General features: G+C 40.1%; 1 protein-coding gene across 2 annotated transcripts; it reads left to right on the plus strand.

The window, feature by feature from the left end:
- The first annotated feature begins 1,849 nt into the window (after positions 1 to 1,849).
- On the plus strand, positions 1,850 to 17,136 carry LOC145451551 (glandular kallikrein-12, submandibular/renal-like). Of its 2 annotated transcripts, none has more exons than XM_080329763.1 (9): positions 1,850 to 2,097; positions 2,827 to 2,946; positions 4,065 to 4,199; positions 6,278 to 6,429; positions 8,661 to 8,758; positions 13,800 to 13,938; positions 14,587 to 14,692; positions 15,445 to 15,623; positions 16,735 to 17,136. In XM_080329763.1, the coding sequence occupies exons 1-9, from the start codon at positions 2,040 to 2,042 to the stop codon at positions 16,930 to 16,932; spliced, it is 1,185 nt and encodes a 394-aa protein (XP_080185889.1). In that variant the 5' UTR covers positions 1,850 to 2,039; the 3' UTR covers positions 16,933 to 17,136. The 2 variants fall into 2 exon arrangements, with proteins under 2 accessions (XP_080185889.1, XP_080185890.1); XM_080329764.1 differs by lacking the exon at positions 1,850 to 2,097 and adding an exon at positions 2,516 to 2,665.
- The last annotated feature ends 799 nt before the right edge of the window (positions 17,137 to 17,935 follow it).

The following is a 17,935-nucleotide window of genomic DNA, read 5'->3' on the forward strand; positions in this document are numbered from 1 at the left end:
TGCTAACAGCACATCGAAAGTCATTTCCGTGTGCACAATCGTCGGTTTCGATTTGTTTTGATTTGATTTTCACCGGGACTGAAAATCCCTACTGGTCTTCAACCAGGTCCCCAATACAAAAGAACAATAACTGCTTCACCTTTCCCTCATGTTCTTCGATGTTATCCTAGTCACCCTGTGCCATGGAGGGATTTGCAAAATCCACTCTCTCTTACGTGATTAAACACATTATTCACACGACTAAAAATGGTTGCAGGTTATTCATCATCGTACACTGCCAATGGTACGTCTTCACCTTCAACGATTCAAAAGAGTTCAAAAGGTCAAGAGTTGAATTTCGAACGGATGGATATTTACTGGAAATTTGATTTTTGATAGTCAGGTCAAGACATGTACTGATATCACCGCGAAGTATGATCATGTGGCTTGATTAGCGTGGGTGGTAGTCTATAACTAGGGTTGCATTTAAAAGACAAATCAATTTAAAACAAACATTTGAAACAAGGTCCTTGTTTAAAATATGTTTTACTGTTTGTTTGTTTTTTGTTCTTTTCAAGCCATGACGTCCCGAATATTCAGTTGTGACGTCATAGTGGATTGACTTTGACAATTGAAAATGCATGGTTTTTGTTTTGGGGTATTCATGGTGTTTGTCGACTACTATGGTCATTTACACCAGGCCGATATTCTTTGTATTTTCCGTAACTGCCGACTTATAGCACGGCCCACCTCTAGGCTTTTGTAAGACACCGCTGACGCGGATGAGGTGGCGAGGAGGAGCCTAGGTAAACCTCCAACACTTTGGTATCGAAATTCGGAAGTCGACCTCGGTCGGACTCGAACCCGCACCCATTGGTGTTGCAGCCGCGGATTACTCCACTGCGCTTATAGCTTCATTGGCGAAATATCTACGTACTATAGCTGTTTAACCGACTATTTTGCGGGTTCCAACCCTCCCATATCGTATACGTCGGCTTTATCTGGTGGTGCTCGTCCATAGGCTCATACAACATATTGTTTTGGAAAGTATTTACACAATTATTGCATAATTTTACGACTTAAAAAACACAATTTTTTTAAAACACTGTTTGAAACTTGTTTCAGACAAGTGTTTTAAACAACCGTTTGTTTTAAATATAACCCTAGGTATAAACATCACACTGGTTTTAAACACATAAAACATGGATAATGGGGCTGATCCTGTGTTGCGTGAAAAGACGTAGGGCCGCTAATTAAATACGTGAGCCAAAATAGAGGATCGAATACGAAGCGTCGAGAAGTTGAAACAAATTGAAATCGTATCACGAATAATCCGAACATAAACAAGGTACAGAGATTTAAACGACACCGTTTACTTGACTTGAAATTGACTCGTAAATTTTGCTCCGAGTCACGAGTCAATCTACATTTTTCAAGCACCGAGTCAAGTCAATTCAAGTCCTTTTTTCGAAGTGACTCGAGTCAAGTCAAGTCATACGAAAATGTTGACTCGAGTCAAGTCATGACTCGAGTCATCCCAACACTGCAATAACCTCGCTACACGTTTGAATTGAGCCCAATTTATTTTCCATCGATATTTGGACAACTTGAGAACTTCATGGGATTGATAGGAAAATCTAAAGAAAAAATATGTTATTAAATTGAAATGTTTTTCAACTCTTATAGCTTCGCTTCAACGCGCTGTAATTGAACCAAATTTGATGTGAAGCGCTTTTTATCTAACCTAACAATTTTATCAAATAGTCACTAAAATTTGAAGAAAAAGGTTATTTTTGAAAACCCTTAGTGCATAGCGACCATTATATAAATGCTGAACCGATGCGAAATAGTTGTCAAAACCCGGTATGTCCTAATCAGAAAGGACCTCGAGTCGTTTAGGTGAAACTTAATTCTCCTACCTAAAACTCCAAATGCCGTAAGCTTTGAAACCTCCAAAACAGAAACTATCTACGGAAATCCCCTGCCTCTAAGATATAACCTTCGTCGAGTGCAGCTCGGTATAGAGAAGTCGCGTTCGCAGTTGTATAAACATCAGCGACATGGAATCGAAGTTCCTTATGACGGGATTGCTTTTAGTATCTTTAGCGTACGCACAAAGTAAGTCGCCAGGTTTTGATTTGGATAATTTAATTATTGGATTTTATGTCTCAGCTGAAATAGCCGGCGATTATTATATGGTATAGTTGTATACCCGCAAATTAAGATCACCGCTCACTGATAGTCGTGTATCGCCACACCATCGTGAATTAGCAATGAAATATCATTGAAATTATATACAACGGTCAAGATTCTTGAAACCTATTTAACAATCATGCTGGCCGCAGTAAGCCTTTGGAAATAAAAACGCCTCGCCTAAAAGTTTTGTTTAAGTAATAAGCAACTAACTCGAAATAAGATAAAGATGATATTTGGGCGTCCTCGGAGGACCATTCACCCTTCTTGAGGAAAGAGGACAAATCCTCCAAAAATGGACATATGGTAGTTCTATTATAGCGAAGTCTCTATGCTCTTGCTTGTTGTGGAGTAGAGCGTGTCTACTTGTCGCATTCTGGTGGTCCTGTTTATGACTGCCATATTTTTCAGTATAATACTCGAGTTCAATATATTTACTTCAGACTAAGCAAATTTTGACCTGTAAAGGGTAGTTCGAATAAGTATTACACAGGTAAGTCTTACAATATTTACGATGGATCAGTTTTGAAAAGTTGTGAAAGTGCGCCATTCTTTTGACAAAAGAGACAGTTCATTCTAGTATATCTTATGGATGATACAAGATCAAAGCTTCACTTCAGGCTTGGTCGAAATGATTGAGAGCTATGTTTTCAGATTGGTCGCAGTGCAGCAAAACATGCGGAGGGGGCAGGATGACACGTAAAGTGTGCTATTGGGGCGGTAGCATTTGCAGTGAAGTTTTTCGGCCGTGCAATACTCGCCCATGCGTTTCTGGTATGTATCATTAGATTCAATTCGTGGCCGTGTAATGTACTCTACTATAATGAACTGTATAAAGTTCGGGCAATGTACCCCATATACTTTATGATGGATGTAGGTATTCGTACGGCTGGGAAAACCCCAAAGAAAATAAGGCAAGTTCTACAGCAAACTAATGCTGTGGGTTGTCCACGACTTCACATACATATCATTTATTTAACTTACGTAACTTGGTACTATACGTGTTTTGAATGCTTTGATACGACCAATCGAGGTTTCAGGGCTTCAACGCTGGAGAAGTATCGAGACTACAAGCCCGTTGATATATTAACTTATTAATGCAGTGGTTATCAAAGTTGGGGAGCATCACCCTTGGGGGGGGGCTTGAAAGCATCTGAAAGAGGGCGTGAAGCTGCGGTAGACTTCAAAAAATTCCGCGCTCTGCGTGATTTACATACAATTCATAGTTATTATCCTGTATGTAATCCAAATTTCATATTTGAGAATTCTCTCATCAACAGTCATAACCTTTCATGCATCCAACTTTCCGTTTGGATTGCTTGCATTCTTGTTTCATTTTGTAATATGACGATGAGGGGGCGCGAAATTTTTCACCACCATAAAATGGGTGTGTCTAAGAAAGTTAGATAATCTTACTGCTTCAGTGGAAAGGAACGTATACTTGTTATTGTTGTTGTCGTTTAGATATTCATGTTCCATGGTATTATTCATTCTACTATGTTCATTTACACTTCCGACAGATATTCTTTAGTCCTGTTCTACCGACTTGTAACACGGCCGCTTTGATTCAATACTTTTGCAAGACACCTCTGAAGCGGAAGATATAAATTAACATGTAAACATACTTCTAGCTAGAAAGTAGACAAAAGGAAGTAGGCCTACACATTTGTAACGAAATAGTTTGCTAGCTGGAAAAGCTTGGTACTATTTTTCCTTTCTTTAGACTCCTTAACCCAAATTCCGCCTTAAAAATCCGAATCCCCTCTACTGGGGAAATTATCCCCACTTGGGAACCTCTGTACTATAGGAAACAAGTGTACAAGTTCGGTGTGCATGTTTCCCTGTTCGATATCGAATTGTCGCCGCGTTTAACAAATCACACACCCTTACAGGTTGGGGTATTTGGCAGCCGTGTTCCAAGACCTGTGGCGGTGGGACACAATACAAAATGGACCCATGCCCGGATAATAGCTTCGATAAATGCCCTTACACTTACCAAGACTGCAACACGAAAGCCTGCCCACCGCGTGAGTTTAATTCCTGACTCAACTTAACTATGTACGTCGGTTTACTGCATAGGCCTATCCACCAGAGGCGGCCACAGCTCATCGTTCTCAGTAAAGAAGCAGTTATACCTTATCGGCGTACTTGAGTAAGTGTGTTTTGCCTATAGGCTACTTTTGCTACTTGCTCATACAGTTGTTTTCAAACGACTTCCACTGTTACAGCTTTCTGGGCTTTTCAGACTTTGGATTTTATGAAGTAGAATGCAGTTTTTGGATATGTTTGTGTCGCTGTTATGAGGGAAGCTTTCAAAACGACTGAGCGACATATCCACACTTTTGCGGTAACTGAATATTAGAGTTGTCCAAAATTTGGAAAATCTCAAAAATTATGAGTATTCAAATCTCATTCTATAGGCTATTGATAAAAACGTCAATCAGGCGGCAAGGAGCTCACAGCAAAGTCGTTAACATTTGCCTATACAAGCGTCTGAAAGTAGCTGCGGAAGAGTGGGCGTGCCAGCGACCATAGAAAAGTGAGAATACTAGTAAAAGTAATCATCATGAAACCACGGCTCTTTATTCGTTAATCAGCTCTGCTTCAAAGATCACACCGGCAGCGGCTTGCTGATTTACTAGAGTTTCAAAAATTTGACTCATATGCATTGCCATCAATTATTTTGCGTTAGTGACTGCGCAGCATGCTGAGTATATTTTCGAAGATTTTACCTATTTGTACCGTCATTAGCCTACTCATTTTTCATCGCTCGGGAGGATTCCTCTTGCAGTTTCGAAAGCAGCCTTGTGTATGATTTGGCCTAACTATCAGAAGTCTGCGAACCCTGGTTCAAATCCACTTTTCGAAACTGCTTTCCTGAGTAGGCTACTTTTCGTACCTTCAATTTTGTAATTTCACTTGAAGTAGCTTTGTCACGTCTTGTAAATCACTGTGAACTTCATGACGTTTTATCCACCGTTGAGTATCGACGCTGCCTAGGTATACTTCGACTGACTAATTCTGATATTCGTTAACGACACAATATTGCACAGCCAATCGTAATCTCCGACCTGTACGCCGTATATAACAGGGGCTGACAACTTCTCCGGTTGGCGGGCCGGTTATGGGGGGAAAAAGTACTTGGTGGGCCGGATTCCTGAATCGATACATTAGACGTGTATTTATCTCCCCTATACGAGGATTAATCGTATTTAATATAAACTGTAAGTTTGAAGCATATAGACCAAAACAGTATTCAATGAATTTATTAACGTATTCCAATAGCTATTGAAGTCAATCAGACAGCCTGGTCAATCAAAGTTGTGAACAAGTTCTTTGAACTGTGGCTGAGTGTGCCTGCATGTCGCACACAAAGAAAACATAGAGCTGAAGAAAAACTAAAAATCACTATTATTTGTGTCCGAAAGAAAGAATAACCCACCGTTTCAATAGTTTGACGTAGTGAGCAACTAGTGGAGAATTGCAGTAGACTGTGACCGCGGGCCGTATGTTGCGCGCCCCTGTTATAATGTATTGTATACGAAAGAGGGGTTGGGATTTTTTTCAAATTTACCAGGACATCAATTCATTAGGGTTGAGTACATGCGTGAATGCCGGTAATTCAAGCCTTATCGTGTCGACGAACTTACGTGTAAGCTCCAATCTCTCACGTTACTCATACTCACACACGCACGCTAAAGAATATCCTAGTCACTATAATTTGCCGTAATAAGCATCAAGCAAGTAGTAGTAGATTGCCGCAGACTGTGGCCGTAGGTCACATTATCATGTACGACCGGAAACTCACTGCGGGCTGCTCAAAATCAGGTGGCGGATCGTATGTTGCCTGTCCCTGCCGTATAGGCTACTATTGTAACTAGAGCCCGTCCGATATCGGCCAGCAGCTGATAAAACCACGGACTAACTGACGTCTTATGTGTCAACGAACGTGCATCAGTGAGGCGCGATGACTCGATGCCGTTGATCGCGGATACGAATATCGCGATCTATGCAACCGACCATAAACGTTGCTTTATTCACAAATTGAATGGAGCGATCATTCACACCATTCAGTAACTAACTGACAATCCGGATTATTTTCCAGTAGGCAGCAAATGCCCTCAAGGATACCGGTTCCGGTACAACGACTCGTCTTCGTGCTGTAAAATCCAGTCCGAAACCTGCGGAGAAGACTCGGCTAGCGGAAGACGTGTTGTCGGGGGAATAAAAGCAATGCCAGGACAGTGGCCGTGGGCGGTGCGTGATCGATGTTAGAATTCACCATGTCATTTTGGTCAATTCTAAATATTACAACAAGAGTAATACAACTATCGAATGTTCAACTTCAAATTTTCTAAATTAGACTCAGGGTTGTAACCAAGTCACATGGCTACGAGTCACAAGTCTATCTCACTTTTGTAGTTTTGACTCAAGTCAAGTCGAGTCATTTTCACTTCACCACCGAGTTAAGTCCGAGTCCAAGTCATCGAGCAGAGGGTCGAGTCCAAGTCATGGTATTATGACTCGAGTCAGAGTCCAAGTCATTGTGTTGACTGCCCAGTTTCCAGTAAAATTTCTGTTAAACCCACCTTTTATAGCTCTGTTTGGTGATATCGAATGGTTCGAATTGATAATATACTAATTTTCCTTACTTTTAGCAGTTTCTGGTCGCATTTTCAAGAACCAGTACCAATAGACGAAATCCCAAGAGCGTGGTTACTTTACTTTTCTTCGAAATTACAACGAAATGTCGGTCTTGCCCCTCTGAGTCTCGAGTCATATGACTTGGTTCGAGTCATGCGAAATGACTCGAGTCCAAGTCGAGTCAATACACAGATTCACTCGAGTCGAGTCGAGTCGAGTCATTTCCGCACTTTGAGAAAATGACTCGAGTCAAGTCGAGTCATCAGAAAATCGTGAATCGAGTCGGACTCGAGTCGAGTCATGACTTGAGTCAAAATAACCCTGATTAGACTAGAATTAGAAAGACTGAATTCGAAAAAAATACTTGGAAATTGAATTAAACTACAAAGTAGAAACAAGCGACAAAAATCAAATTCAGTTCATATCAACTTAGAGTTCATCTCATAAGTATGAGAATAGAAAATGTCTGTACACCGAGCTTGGCTTATTACGTACTAGACCAGTTGTTATTAAACAGGGGTACACGGACCCCTTGGGGCTACGAAACACCAAAGTATGGGGCACGAGATAGCAGCGCGCACTTTGCGCAATTTAATGGTATATTATTGCAAATTAACATAAAGTGGTAGGTGGCCAGATTTCTTCAACTCGAAAGTTTTCTTCGACCAACACCCCCCACTCTTACTTCAGAATCGGCTTTGCCATTCCCTCCGACAAATTAATAGTAGGATTATAATTAAAAGACATTACAATATAACTTACATAAATGAGTCTAGACCAGTCGTTGCCAACCTTTGTAGACTCAATGCCCCGTTACCAAGGTCGACACAGATTTTTGCCCTTCATATTTCGGATCCGAAAAAGATGACATACAAACGAGTAACTGTGATCGCTGGTGAATCGACTAAAAAATCGTCATATTTTCAGGTTGATACTTCTATAACTGGTTTCCAAGAATACTTCGCGTTGAGTTGGCCTTTTTTAGTCAGGTTTCGCGGCAGTTACGGAATAAGTAGTGTCTGGTAGCCGGTTAATTAAATATATCTCATTAGACGTTCTATTATTTCCGCCCCTCCGTACGTTTTCGCATCTCAATCGCCGCCTTTGTTATTTTCGCCCCATTTTTTGTCACTGGAGTAAGCGGGATATCGCCCACGTTGGGAACCACTGTCCATTACTTTTTCTCAATTATGAGAGAATGGTGCCCTGAGAACGTTGAGGTGCTTTGATCCAGGGGTTTGAAACCTGCTGGGCGGGACTATCACACTCCGAAATTTTAGCGCTGGCGGTAATGTCCGCACAGAACACGCAAAGACCTGTGAATTTTCGATGCACCGAAGGTTTTAAATTGGACCTAAATCACATATATCCGCGAAACCTTCGATATTATTATCTCCAGTCACTGAAGTCGACATAAGTTGTGTTGAAAACCCAAAAGGGGTGCAAGACCAGCCATTGGGGGGGCTTTACGAAGTGTTGTTTTGATCCTGGATAGGGGGTACGAGAAACATTTCATGACAGCTCACGGGTTACGAGCGCTAAAATCTTCAAGAAACACTGCACTATAAAGTTCTGCTGTAGCATTTTCAGAAAAATCAGCCTGTCGATTGAAAGAAAGTAATCACGATCTCCGCGATAAAAAAGTGATCTGCACTCATCATGATAAAAACAGTTCCTCCCGTTCCATTGGAAATGACTGATATACCTCATTTTCACGGGCACTTCTAATTTAGATCAACTAACAAACTAAGGTACACTGCCTTAAATAATTATACTTTAATCGTATTCGTGGTGACAGGCGTTGAGGTGAAGTAAATCGTAATTTGATTCGCTTCTTCTTCCAGGCTGCTATTGTGAATAGAACTTCCCATGTCATACACTGCGGTGGAAGTCTGATACACAAGAGATACGTGGTCACGGCGGCGCATTGTTTCGAATTCGAGTAAGTGGAGCATTATTCAGATCTATATATAGGCCTACACGATACACGTGCGGGACACAGTGCGTCCGTGGTCGTCGCGTTCGATATCGGGTGCGTGGTTCAGCGTTCCCCTCTAGCATGATATTTGTGAGACTGATATGACTAAAATACGGTCATCACTTCCACACAGTAGGCTACGAATTCTGGCCTCCCGCATTAGTTTTTGACTGAAAAGCCGTCTGTTGACTGACAAAATGTCGTCACTTTCGGTTGTGGCATTATGATGAGCGCTAGTGCGGAACGACAAATAATAATAATTTACTCCCATCGTGATTTTGGGTTCGTGCACCCTCTAGTGGCCTTGCAAATTAATCGAACGAGCCAAAAATAGCTCATTGTGTTAGGGTTACCAGATGTTTTCTTTAAAGAGGATCTGTCCTCTCTTTTCAATAAATTGAAGGCGTCGTAGGAGGACGTCTAAATTTCCTCTTTTCTGGGAATTTGTCCTCTTTTATCGAAAAAGTGTTAAAATACACTCAATAACTGGACTCCGATGCAGCGAATTCCAGAATTGGAAAGACAATCAACGAAAAATAGCAGAGATGGAAAAAAAAACGTTTCAATGATGACCTCTTTTTTAATCAACACAATACTCTTGGTTGAAAATTTTCCAAAATCACCAGTTTTCTTCTACGGTACTAGAGCTTTCAGAATTTTTTTCGGATTTGACAAACATGATAACCTTAATTTTGCGATATGTAGACAGCCACATACACTCAAAAGCAAGTTTTCGGCTTAAATGATACGCAAGTAACATGTTTCTGTCTCACTTCCATGGAACTTCGTCTTCAAAATGAACAGAAAAAAGTTGAACTAAGATTACTGATATTTTGTAGTAGAATTAATCACTGGTACAGTAAGTGTGATGTCGAAAGCGTCTAATGACTGATCTTATGACTGTCAAACACACCTCATCAATTAGAACTAGCCCTACTTTAAAAGTATTGATTGAACTGCATCTTGTACGACAGCAAGCATCAGTGAACCGACCTCGCGATATCGATTCATTTTATACAGGGACTGTCAACAGACTTGGACCTTGGACCAATAGACTTTTTAATTGACCACACAAGAATAACAATTGCACACTGAAAACAGAAAAATTTAGAGCTGACTTCAGTATATCACTCACGACATGCCGAAGTCATCCATCTTGAATGAGCGATCGGCCCAACCTCTAACTATTGAAGGTCCGTAGGTCTGGTTCAACTCGAACAATTAAAACAGCTGTGAACATTTTCCATGCACACATTTGATCTGTGCTTAAGTCTTCCACAAGGCACTTGAGGATCAGGGACTCTTTTGAACCGAACAACTTTCTGGTGTTCCTTTTCTGCACCGTTCTCTCTCTCTCTCTCTCTCTGTCTTCGTAATTTCATGCGATCTACAACAAACGAGTCATTTTTTTGTTGTTGATCATTCCGACATCTTGCAATAAACAAGTTGCAAGAGCAGCTCCTGTACGGGTCGATGGATTATACCTTTCACAAACCCATGCCAAGTTGGTCCACTTTACACGGTTCAGGTTTGACGGTTGAGATTCTTCCATAAAAGTTGAATTATTACTAGAAGATGTTGATTGCAATTGCATGGACTCTGAATCAGAGGAATTAAAATTGAATTGCTGAATAAAAGTGTTGTCAGCAGAGTGAGGTACAGCACCTTGTTGGATTGATCTTGACCGCCTTCGAAATCTTTCATCATCCGAGGAAAGAGGCACAACTTCTAAACGCTTTCGCTGGCGTTCTGCTTTTTGATCCTCATAGAATGCATAATCGTCTGACGCCATCGTTAAGCCATATTGAATTTCAATTTTCTTTCTTTGCTTGTCATTGCAGCAAAAGATGTCAAAAGGTTTATCAACATCTTGCAGAAAAGAGGATTCCATTTCTTTGTAATGATCTGATGTTTTCGATTTTTTAGGATAGCGAGACAAACCACTAAATTTTAACATCAGTTGATTGACTTTTTGTGCAATGCTCCACTCGTGAATAGAATATACATTGCACCAATACCATCGATCATATAGCTCCTTTGCAACTATTCGCGCTTTTTCCGACTTTCTGAAGTGATTAAAGTTGAGCATACGCTCAATCACTTGTCTTTTTTGAACCATCAGCAGACTTTGATCTTTTTCTTGATAACATAATGTTAGCCAAATCAATTACATGCACATGTTATAAGATAAACTAAGGCTGCAATAAATCAACATAAAGTTATATACCTGAAAGGTATATTACATTTTGAGATCCTGTAACTAATTCACTTTTCAACCAATGCTACCTCTAATTTTTCACGAGTCAGCGCGCTCTCACCAACTCACTGCATGGTCCCCCCTTGGACAGCAGTGCATAACGACGACTAAAAAAGGTCATCACTTCGGCTTCCTTATGCGCGGCACAGGTTTTTCTGTGCGTGGCGACTTTGTCAGCAGTACGCGGCCGCGCACGCTTAGGGGAAACATTGTATTGTTTTGAACAATCTATTCCTTGTAGAGTTGAACAGAAAGATATTTTCTTGCCCACCAAGCTCATGAGCTAAAGGTTTGTGATAATGCAACATCAACAAAGCTTACTGATAATATATTGGACGATGCAACATAAAAAGAGTTATTGATAGTCATAGGATGATATAAAAGTCAACTGGTAGGTCTGCCGAACAACTTTCTGCTGTAGCATGGATTAATGCCTAAAATTGTGACGGCAAACTTGGTAATACCAATCGACACCTTTACTGACGGCCTAAAAATCAAAAATTCGCTTGTCACTTTTTTCTGGTCATATTGAAGACAATGTTCGATGGAAATGCGATATTACTTCTGCAGCTGTTAAGCCCGAAATTAGCAATCTAGTGCAAGCGGTTAACGAAACATGGCAAAATTAGCTATTTCCGGCTCGTTTGGTGAAATTGAGAGCGGACCAATCCAAAATTATGATAAAAGAATTTTATTTGATGTTTGGGGCCATATATCAAAACAACTTTTTAAAATTCATTTTTTTTATTTTATTCTCCACTCCACCTCAGTGAGCGCTGAAAATAAGACCAAATAAGGATGCAAGTTATAAACCGATTACCGTATAGTACTAGTTATGGTTGGGCACAAGGGTTCGAGTACTAATATCTGAATCAAGCATAAAATCTAGTGATTCCAGTCGAGTAGGAAAAGATGATATTTTGAGTACCGGTACTGGAATTATAAGCTTCTTGCTACAAATAGTTATTTATCCACGAACATTATACTTTCGATAATATTTTCCATTGCAGAAGCCTTGATACCTCTTTAGTCGTATCGGAGCATGCGGAATATGCAGTACACAGATATGAATGTTAGTGGAAATGGCATATCTGTGAAGTCGTGATCAACACACATATTGTCTTAAAGTATGACCTCTGGTTAAGAACCAATGGCCTATAACAGTGGTTCTCAACCTTTTTGGCTTCGCGGACCCCTTTTGACCGTCGCGGACCGTCGCGGACCCCCTCAAGTTTTAGTTCAATTTTAGCTCTATTATGGTGCAACCTTCATCTGTCTTGTGCAAATATGAACTGTAGGCTTGTGATAAACGACAAAATCATGACTTTTCTTGAAAGTAACATCGTACTATTTATGTAGAAATTGGTAGACTTTTATTATTTCAAAGCTAATTTTGCTGCTGTATTTCTTGAAGTAGGCTACATGGTCGTGTCTTGAAAATCTGCGTCCTCGTTTTGATATTAATGAGGAGGGCCGAAAACCATTTCCGCAAATACAGAGATGGAGGCTAATGCAGTATTAATGCATAACGCTTCCGACGATACTTTTGGTGTGATCGCAACATTTATGGCACCAAAATGAAAAAAAAACATATATTTTATGAACATATAACGTCCAGCATTTAGCGCAGGGACGGGCAACATACGGACCGCGGGTCGGATCCCGCCCGCAACGACATTTTGATCGGTCCGCAGAGAGTTCCTACCGTCAAAGTGAAAGCCTAATCTAATAGTATTGACACCTTTTATGCGCCAAATAATGGAACCATGTTTTCCAACCTGAGAAAGACTGTAATGAAACGACTTGTTCTGTTCGGCTTTACAATATATTTACGAGCAAACATTTTCGGCCATGAACAATTGAACATTAACAAGACAAGGCTGCATACCAATATAACTGGTGATATAAATTTCAAGGTTGGAGCGCAATGCTTTGATAGCAACGAAACACTCCTTGTTCATCAAAAAACAGCTTTGTAGATAGGACATCCGCAATAAGAATGCGCCAAATCTGATAGTCGAGCTTCAAAAGCAGCATCGTCCGATTTATGACGACTGTCAGCCGACAATATTCGGGATCATTTCAATATGAATATACTATTCAATTGTATATTGAAGTTCTGTACCTCCAAGAAGCTGTTCAAATAGTGGTTATGTCTATCGCAGGATAAAATGGATTTCGTGGCGAGATTTTAATCCCTGCATTGGTACAAATTAGGGAAATACTTCGGAAATTTTTATTTCAAACGATTGTTCACTAATTTGATGAGACTGACAACTTCAAATCGAGAAGACATAACGAAGTCCCCCTGATTGACCTTACTATCTCCATATTTTTATTTTGTCAACAAAACGTCTCTAAACAGAAATATATTTGTATCGGCAAGTTATTGGAAAATTTGCAATGAAAATGAATTTCCACACTACGATAGTTCATGTCAAACGTTTATTATGATGATATGAGTCATGAGGTTTTAGCCGTTGTGGTGCGAAACTTCCTCATGCTTTCTCAAATTAATAAATAAAATAAAAATTACGTTATCAGCCATTTTAAAAATTTAGAGGTCTCGTGGACCCCCTAAAATTGCTTCGCGGACCCCCGGTTGAGAACCACTGGTCTATAATGATACTCTCCCTATTCCTGAAGCTATAACGTCTCCCATTACATGTTCGACTACTTCTCGTAACGACAGACGTAGGCTACATTGTATCCGAATTGCCGGCTATGCCTTACTTTGTTTCTGTTCAGAAACCCTAAAGAGTTTTACGTTTTACTCGGTTCTGTGACGATCAAGAGTCCAGCGCAAAGTCACCAACGTTTTGAAATAGAAAAAGGAACTCCACATAAAGATTACCAATTCCCGAAAAACGACATTTATCTAGTAAAGGTATATCTGCAGTTTCATTCTTCAATAAATACGAAGACTATTCGCCAACGCGTTTTATCAACTGCCGAGGCTGTTTCACTCGTCGCTAATGCAATCGCATTTATACACTCAAATCTAGAGCCAGACCGATGTCAAAATGTTGGACTGACGTCAACAATATACCAAATTTTCGTGAACAAAGCCACATTTTCTGTTGATAGCTAAGTGGCGTATTTCTAGTAGAACTAGCGAAACTAATTTCACAAATTCATTCTTTATCAGCGTCCTTTATACAATAATATAATGGCATCATTGCAGGAAACTATACGGTAAGTATTTCTATTCCAAAAGGAGTGAATTACAGTTGAGAAAACACAACTTTTCCGCTATGAAGCAAATTTCTATGGTATTTGTAGACCAGTCCTACCATACTAAACAATAGAAGATGTTATGTGTCAATAATGTCAATCGAAGGCACCAACATTGTACTAAATGACCTAAAACGCCCATTCACCAAGAAAGCATGAGCACTGAGCAGACTGCAGAGCAGTACAATGTTTTGGCTGACAGGGAGTTGCCGCGTGGCTGTAACCTCGAATCAGCAATTTATTCACTCATGCATGCGATGTACTGTTTCTGTTACCTTTTCACATACACGCTTCTGCACAGTTGCATAAGGACGCGGTTTTTACCGATGACATCAAACCAATTTGCTTGCCAAGCGGACAAATCATGCAGCAGGACGAAACGTGTATCGTCATGGGATGGGGCAGAAGTGAGTGCAATATAGAATATAATGCCATTTCTTATGAGCGTAGCGGTGAAAGTGGCAGTACTTCACGTCTGCAGATCAGAAATCATAAGAAGTATAGGCCTGGTGTGAATGACCATGTAAATTACCGCTTGATATAGCTCCTTTATCACGGTTACTGAATATATTTTCGAGGGGGAGTGTCATTGGTAATTTTGCGTTTGTCGCGGAGATACATCTCACTAGATCAAATGTCTAGCCAACTCCGATTAACTGCTAGAATTATAGTGTCCTAGCGTCAAACAAATATATTATTCACAACTGCTGAATTGATTACTTTACACCCTATTTTTTCTACTTCTACCCCAGGTACTTTTGAAATGTATAGAATTCGCTACATGTAGATTGGATAGGTATGCTATCGAGTGGAATTTACTCTTACTTGTACATCAACCATTGTATTATCGCTGGCTATACTTTAGCCGCCTATATACTTTGGGCATAGTGATGTACATCCCTGCGTTTTAGTGTTGCCAGAAAAACTGAAAACTGTGAGGAAGAAGTCGTTAAGTAGAGGTGCTCCCCCATGCCCTAACCACACAGCAAATAATTAATGTTGTGACGTTAGCAAATAGTTACTATAACTAGATGGACCTTCAATGATTACGAAATGACTGGTGGTATCTATCGTTATGATAGAATCGGCTGAAATTAAGGTGCGCGAATGTTCTGATGGGAGTATATGGGTTCATCTCAACGATGCGTGCTTTATTTAGCAAAATGGTTCGACCGCAAAAGCTTCTCGGACAGACTAAGACAAGTCCCGCTGCGATTGTTGCCGTACGATGCCTGCGTGCAAGGATACAAAAACATCCCAGATAACATTTGGACGAGAATGGACAAGAAGTCGCATTTGTGCATCGGTCAACTATCGGGAGGAAAGGACTCGTGTAATGTAAGTAAAGTATATTCGTTTTGTATTATATCCCCTCGATACTTGTGCTGCGCGAAATCACGTACCCGACTTATTCTCAATCGAGTATTGGCTCCGGGTCGATTATTTCAGTATCACTTATTACCAGAGGTGGTCAGTAACGAAGTACTTGAAGTAGATTTTTCCTACTCACGTTACTTTTCAAGTAGACATGATTTTAGACTACTTCTACGTCTACTTGACAGTTTTCAGTTTTGTAGGCACAAATAAGCGTAGAATACCTACCTACTTACTTACTTACTTGTGAACCACCACTCCTACTTCTACTTGAGTAGAGATTCCGGCGTTACTTCTACTTCTACTTGAGTAGCGACGATGACTACTTTGACAACCTCTGCTTATTACGATATTATGGGGGTTCCGAATACATCTTAAACACCTATTCCGCTACAGATGTTATTCTGTGCTGTACTCGCGGTGACAAAAAATCCGATAAAAGGACCAGTATTCTGACACCAATTACCAGGGCAAGTTTTTCTTTTGCAGTCAAATCCGTTGAAAGTTGCATTTATTTTCCAAAAGTTACACCAAAAAGTTGCATTTATGAAAAATTCCTCGAAATTAGTAGGGTATGAGATACTCGAATCGATCCGTATCCAAGGCACTGCAGCAAAACTCAGTGTTGGCCACTTCCACAAAATCAATAGCCTGAAAAAATTGACCCAGTAAAAATATAATTTTCAGCGGTTCAGCCTGAATGAACGTCAAATCAGAAAGGACCTCAAATTTAAACGACTGTGAATTGTGAAATGATCAAGTGATCTATTTACATATAATGCCAAATATTTCCACTAAAAAGTTAGTTGCATGTAAAATCGGAAAACGTTGCAAAAAGTTGATGAAATATAGAAAAAGTTACAAAACGTTGCATGAAAAAATGTAGAAAAGTTGCAAAAAGTTGCAATATAAGAATCCTTCAGACAGCTTAAAACACCATACTACATAACTTCCGAGTATTTATGAAGCTGGCGGAAGCTGTAAAAGAGTTGCAAAAGTTGCAAAAACTTGCCGTTCTAATTATCCATGATGAAGGCCATGAGAGAGAGGGTAATTTTTCTTGCTTGTCTTTCAGGGTGACAGCGGGGGTCCAGTTGCTTGCCAAAGATGTTCATCGTGCGGTTGGTATCTCGCTGGCACTTTATCTTTTGGGGCTGTCCAATGCGGGGCGATGGCGACACCGGGTGTTTATATGAACACGCATTATTACGAGCCGTGGATTCGCGAACACGTACCCTTGGAGATGGGGACTTACCACGTTTGCTGGCATTGATTGATTCAACTTTATCATTTCATACAAAAGTGTGATTTGCCTTACGCATGAGTCTGCATGTAACATGCACTGTGTTGAATATTATGTGATTCGTATACTCTATAATAGATGTCGAGAATGCCGCAGCTATGACGTTGCCTTTTCGATTTCCTTAAGTGGCAATAAACGCGTTTTCTTGCGAATACCGAACGTTTCGAAATCTTATATGGATGTCTATACCTATTTGAGGCCTGTCAAAGTTACTGCTACTAGATATAGCTAACAACTAATGACAATGATAGTCATCGGTAGGCCTAAACGTCTCGAAATACTATTACGCAGAGTTGGACAAATGAGGTATTTTCACTTTCAGCTTTTCGATATTACATTCGAATTAGAATTACTGAATTTGTAAAAACTTGGAAATTGGAAGAAATACAACAAATATCATTTTCATAAGAATGGCACATATCTGCACACCAACTTTGACTCGTTTCGTGCTGTACAGAGTACAAACATAGAGCTCTTGTAGCACTGGCAAAAAACTCGAAATTTTATTAGAATTAAAATTAGAGCATAGAAATATTGGACAAATCATATTAGAATATTAATCACTGGTAATCGCTCTAAATTGTGGAAGTGGAAAACTAGAGGATTATCTAGTTGTCCGAGTCTGCTAGGCCTGCCATATGCGGGGAAGCCGGAGAAGTTTAGGGACACAGGTTCGATTATCTCCAGTATAGCACGTTTCGAAGTGTGGTTACACCGCAAGGTGTCTTGTGAATAGCATGTACATTGTGTGTCTTGGGCGGATATTCGATAAATATATAATATGGAACCGTCATGATTTAGGGGTGTATTCGTAGATAATATTTTCCACCAATCGCATGGAATGTTTATGATGTCGTCTATTCCTCTTCCTCAAGACTTGAAGTCACGGGATGTTAAGGATGAACACAAACGTTGATAGATATACAAACACATGATATGCAATGAGGGATAACAGATGATGGTCGCAATGTTA

This window comes from Botryllus schlosseri, chromosome 12 (genome assembly GCF_051294905.1).
Source record: "Botryllus schlosseri isolate E-star chromosome 12, Bs_hap1, whole genome shotgun sequence".
NCBI classification, from domain to species: domain Eukaryota; kingdom Metazoa; phylum Chordata; class Ascidiacea; order Stolidobranchia; family Styelidae; genus Botryllus; species Botryllus schlosseri.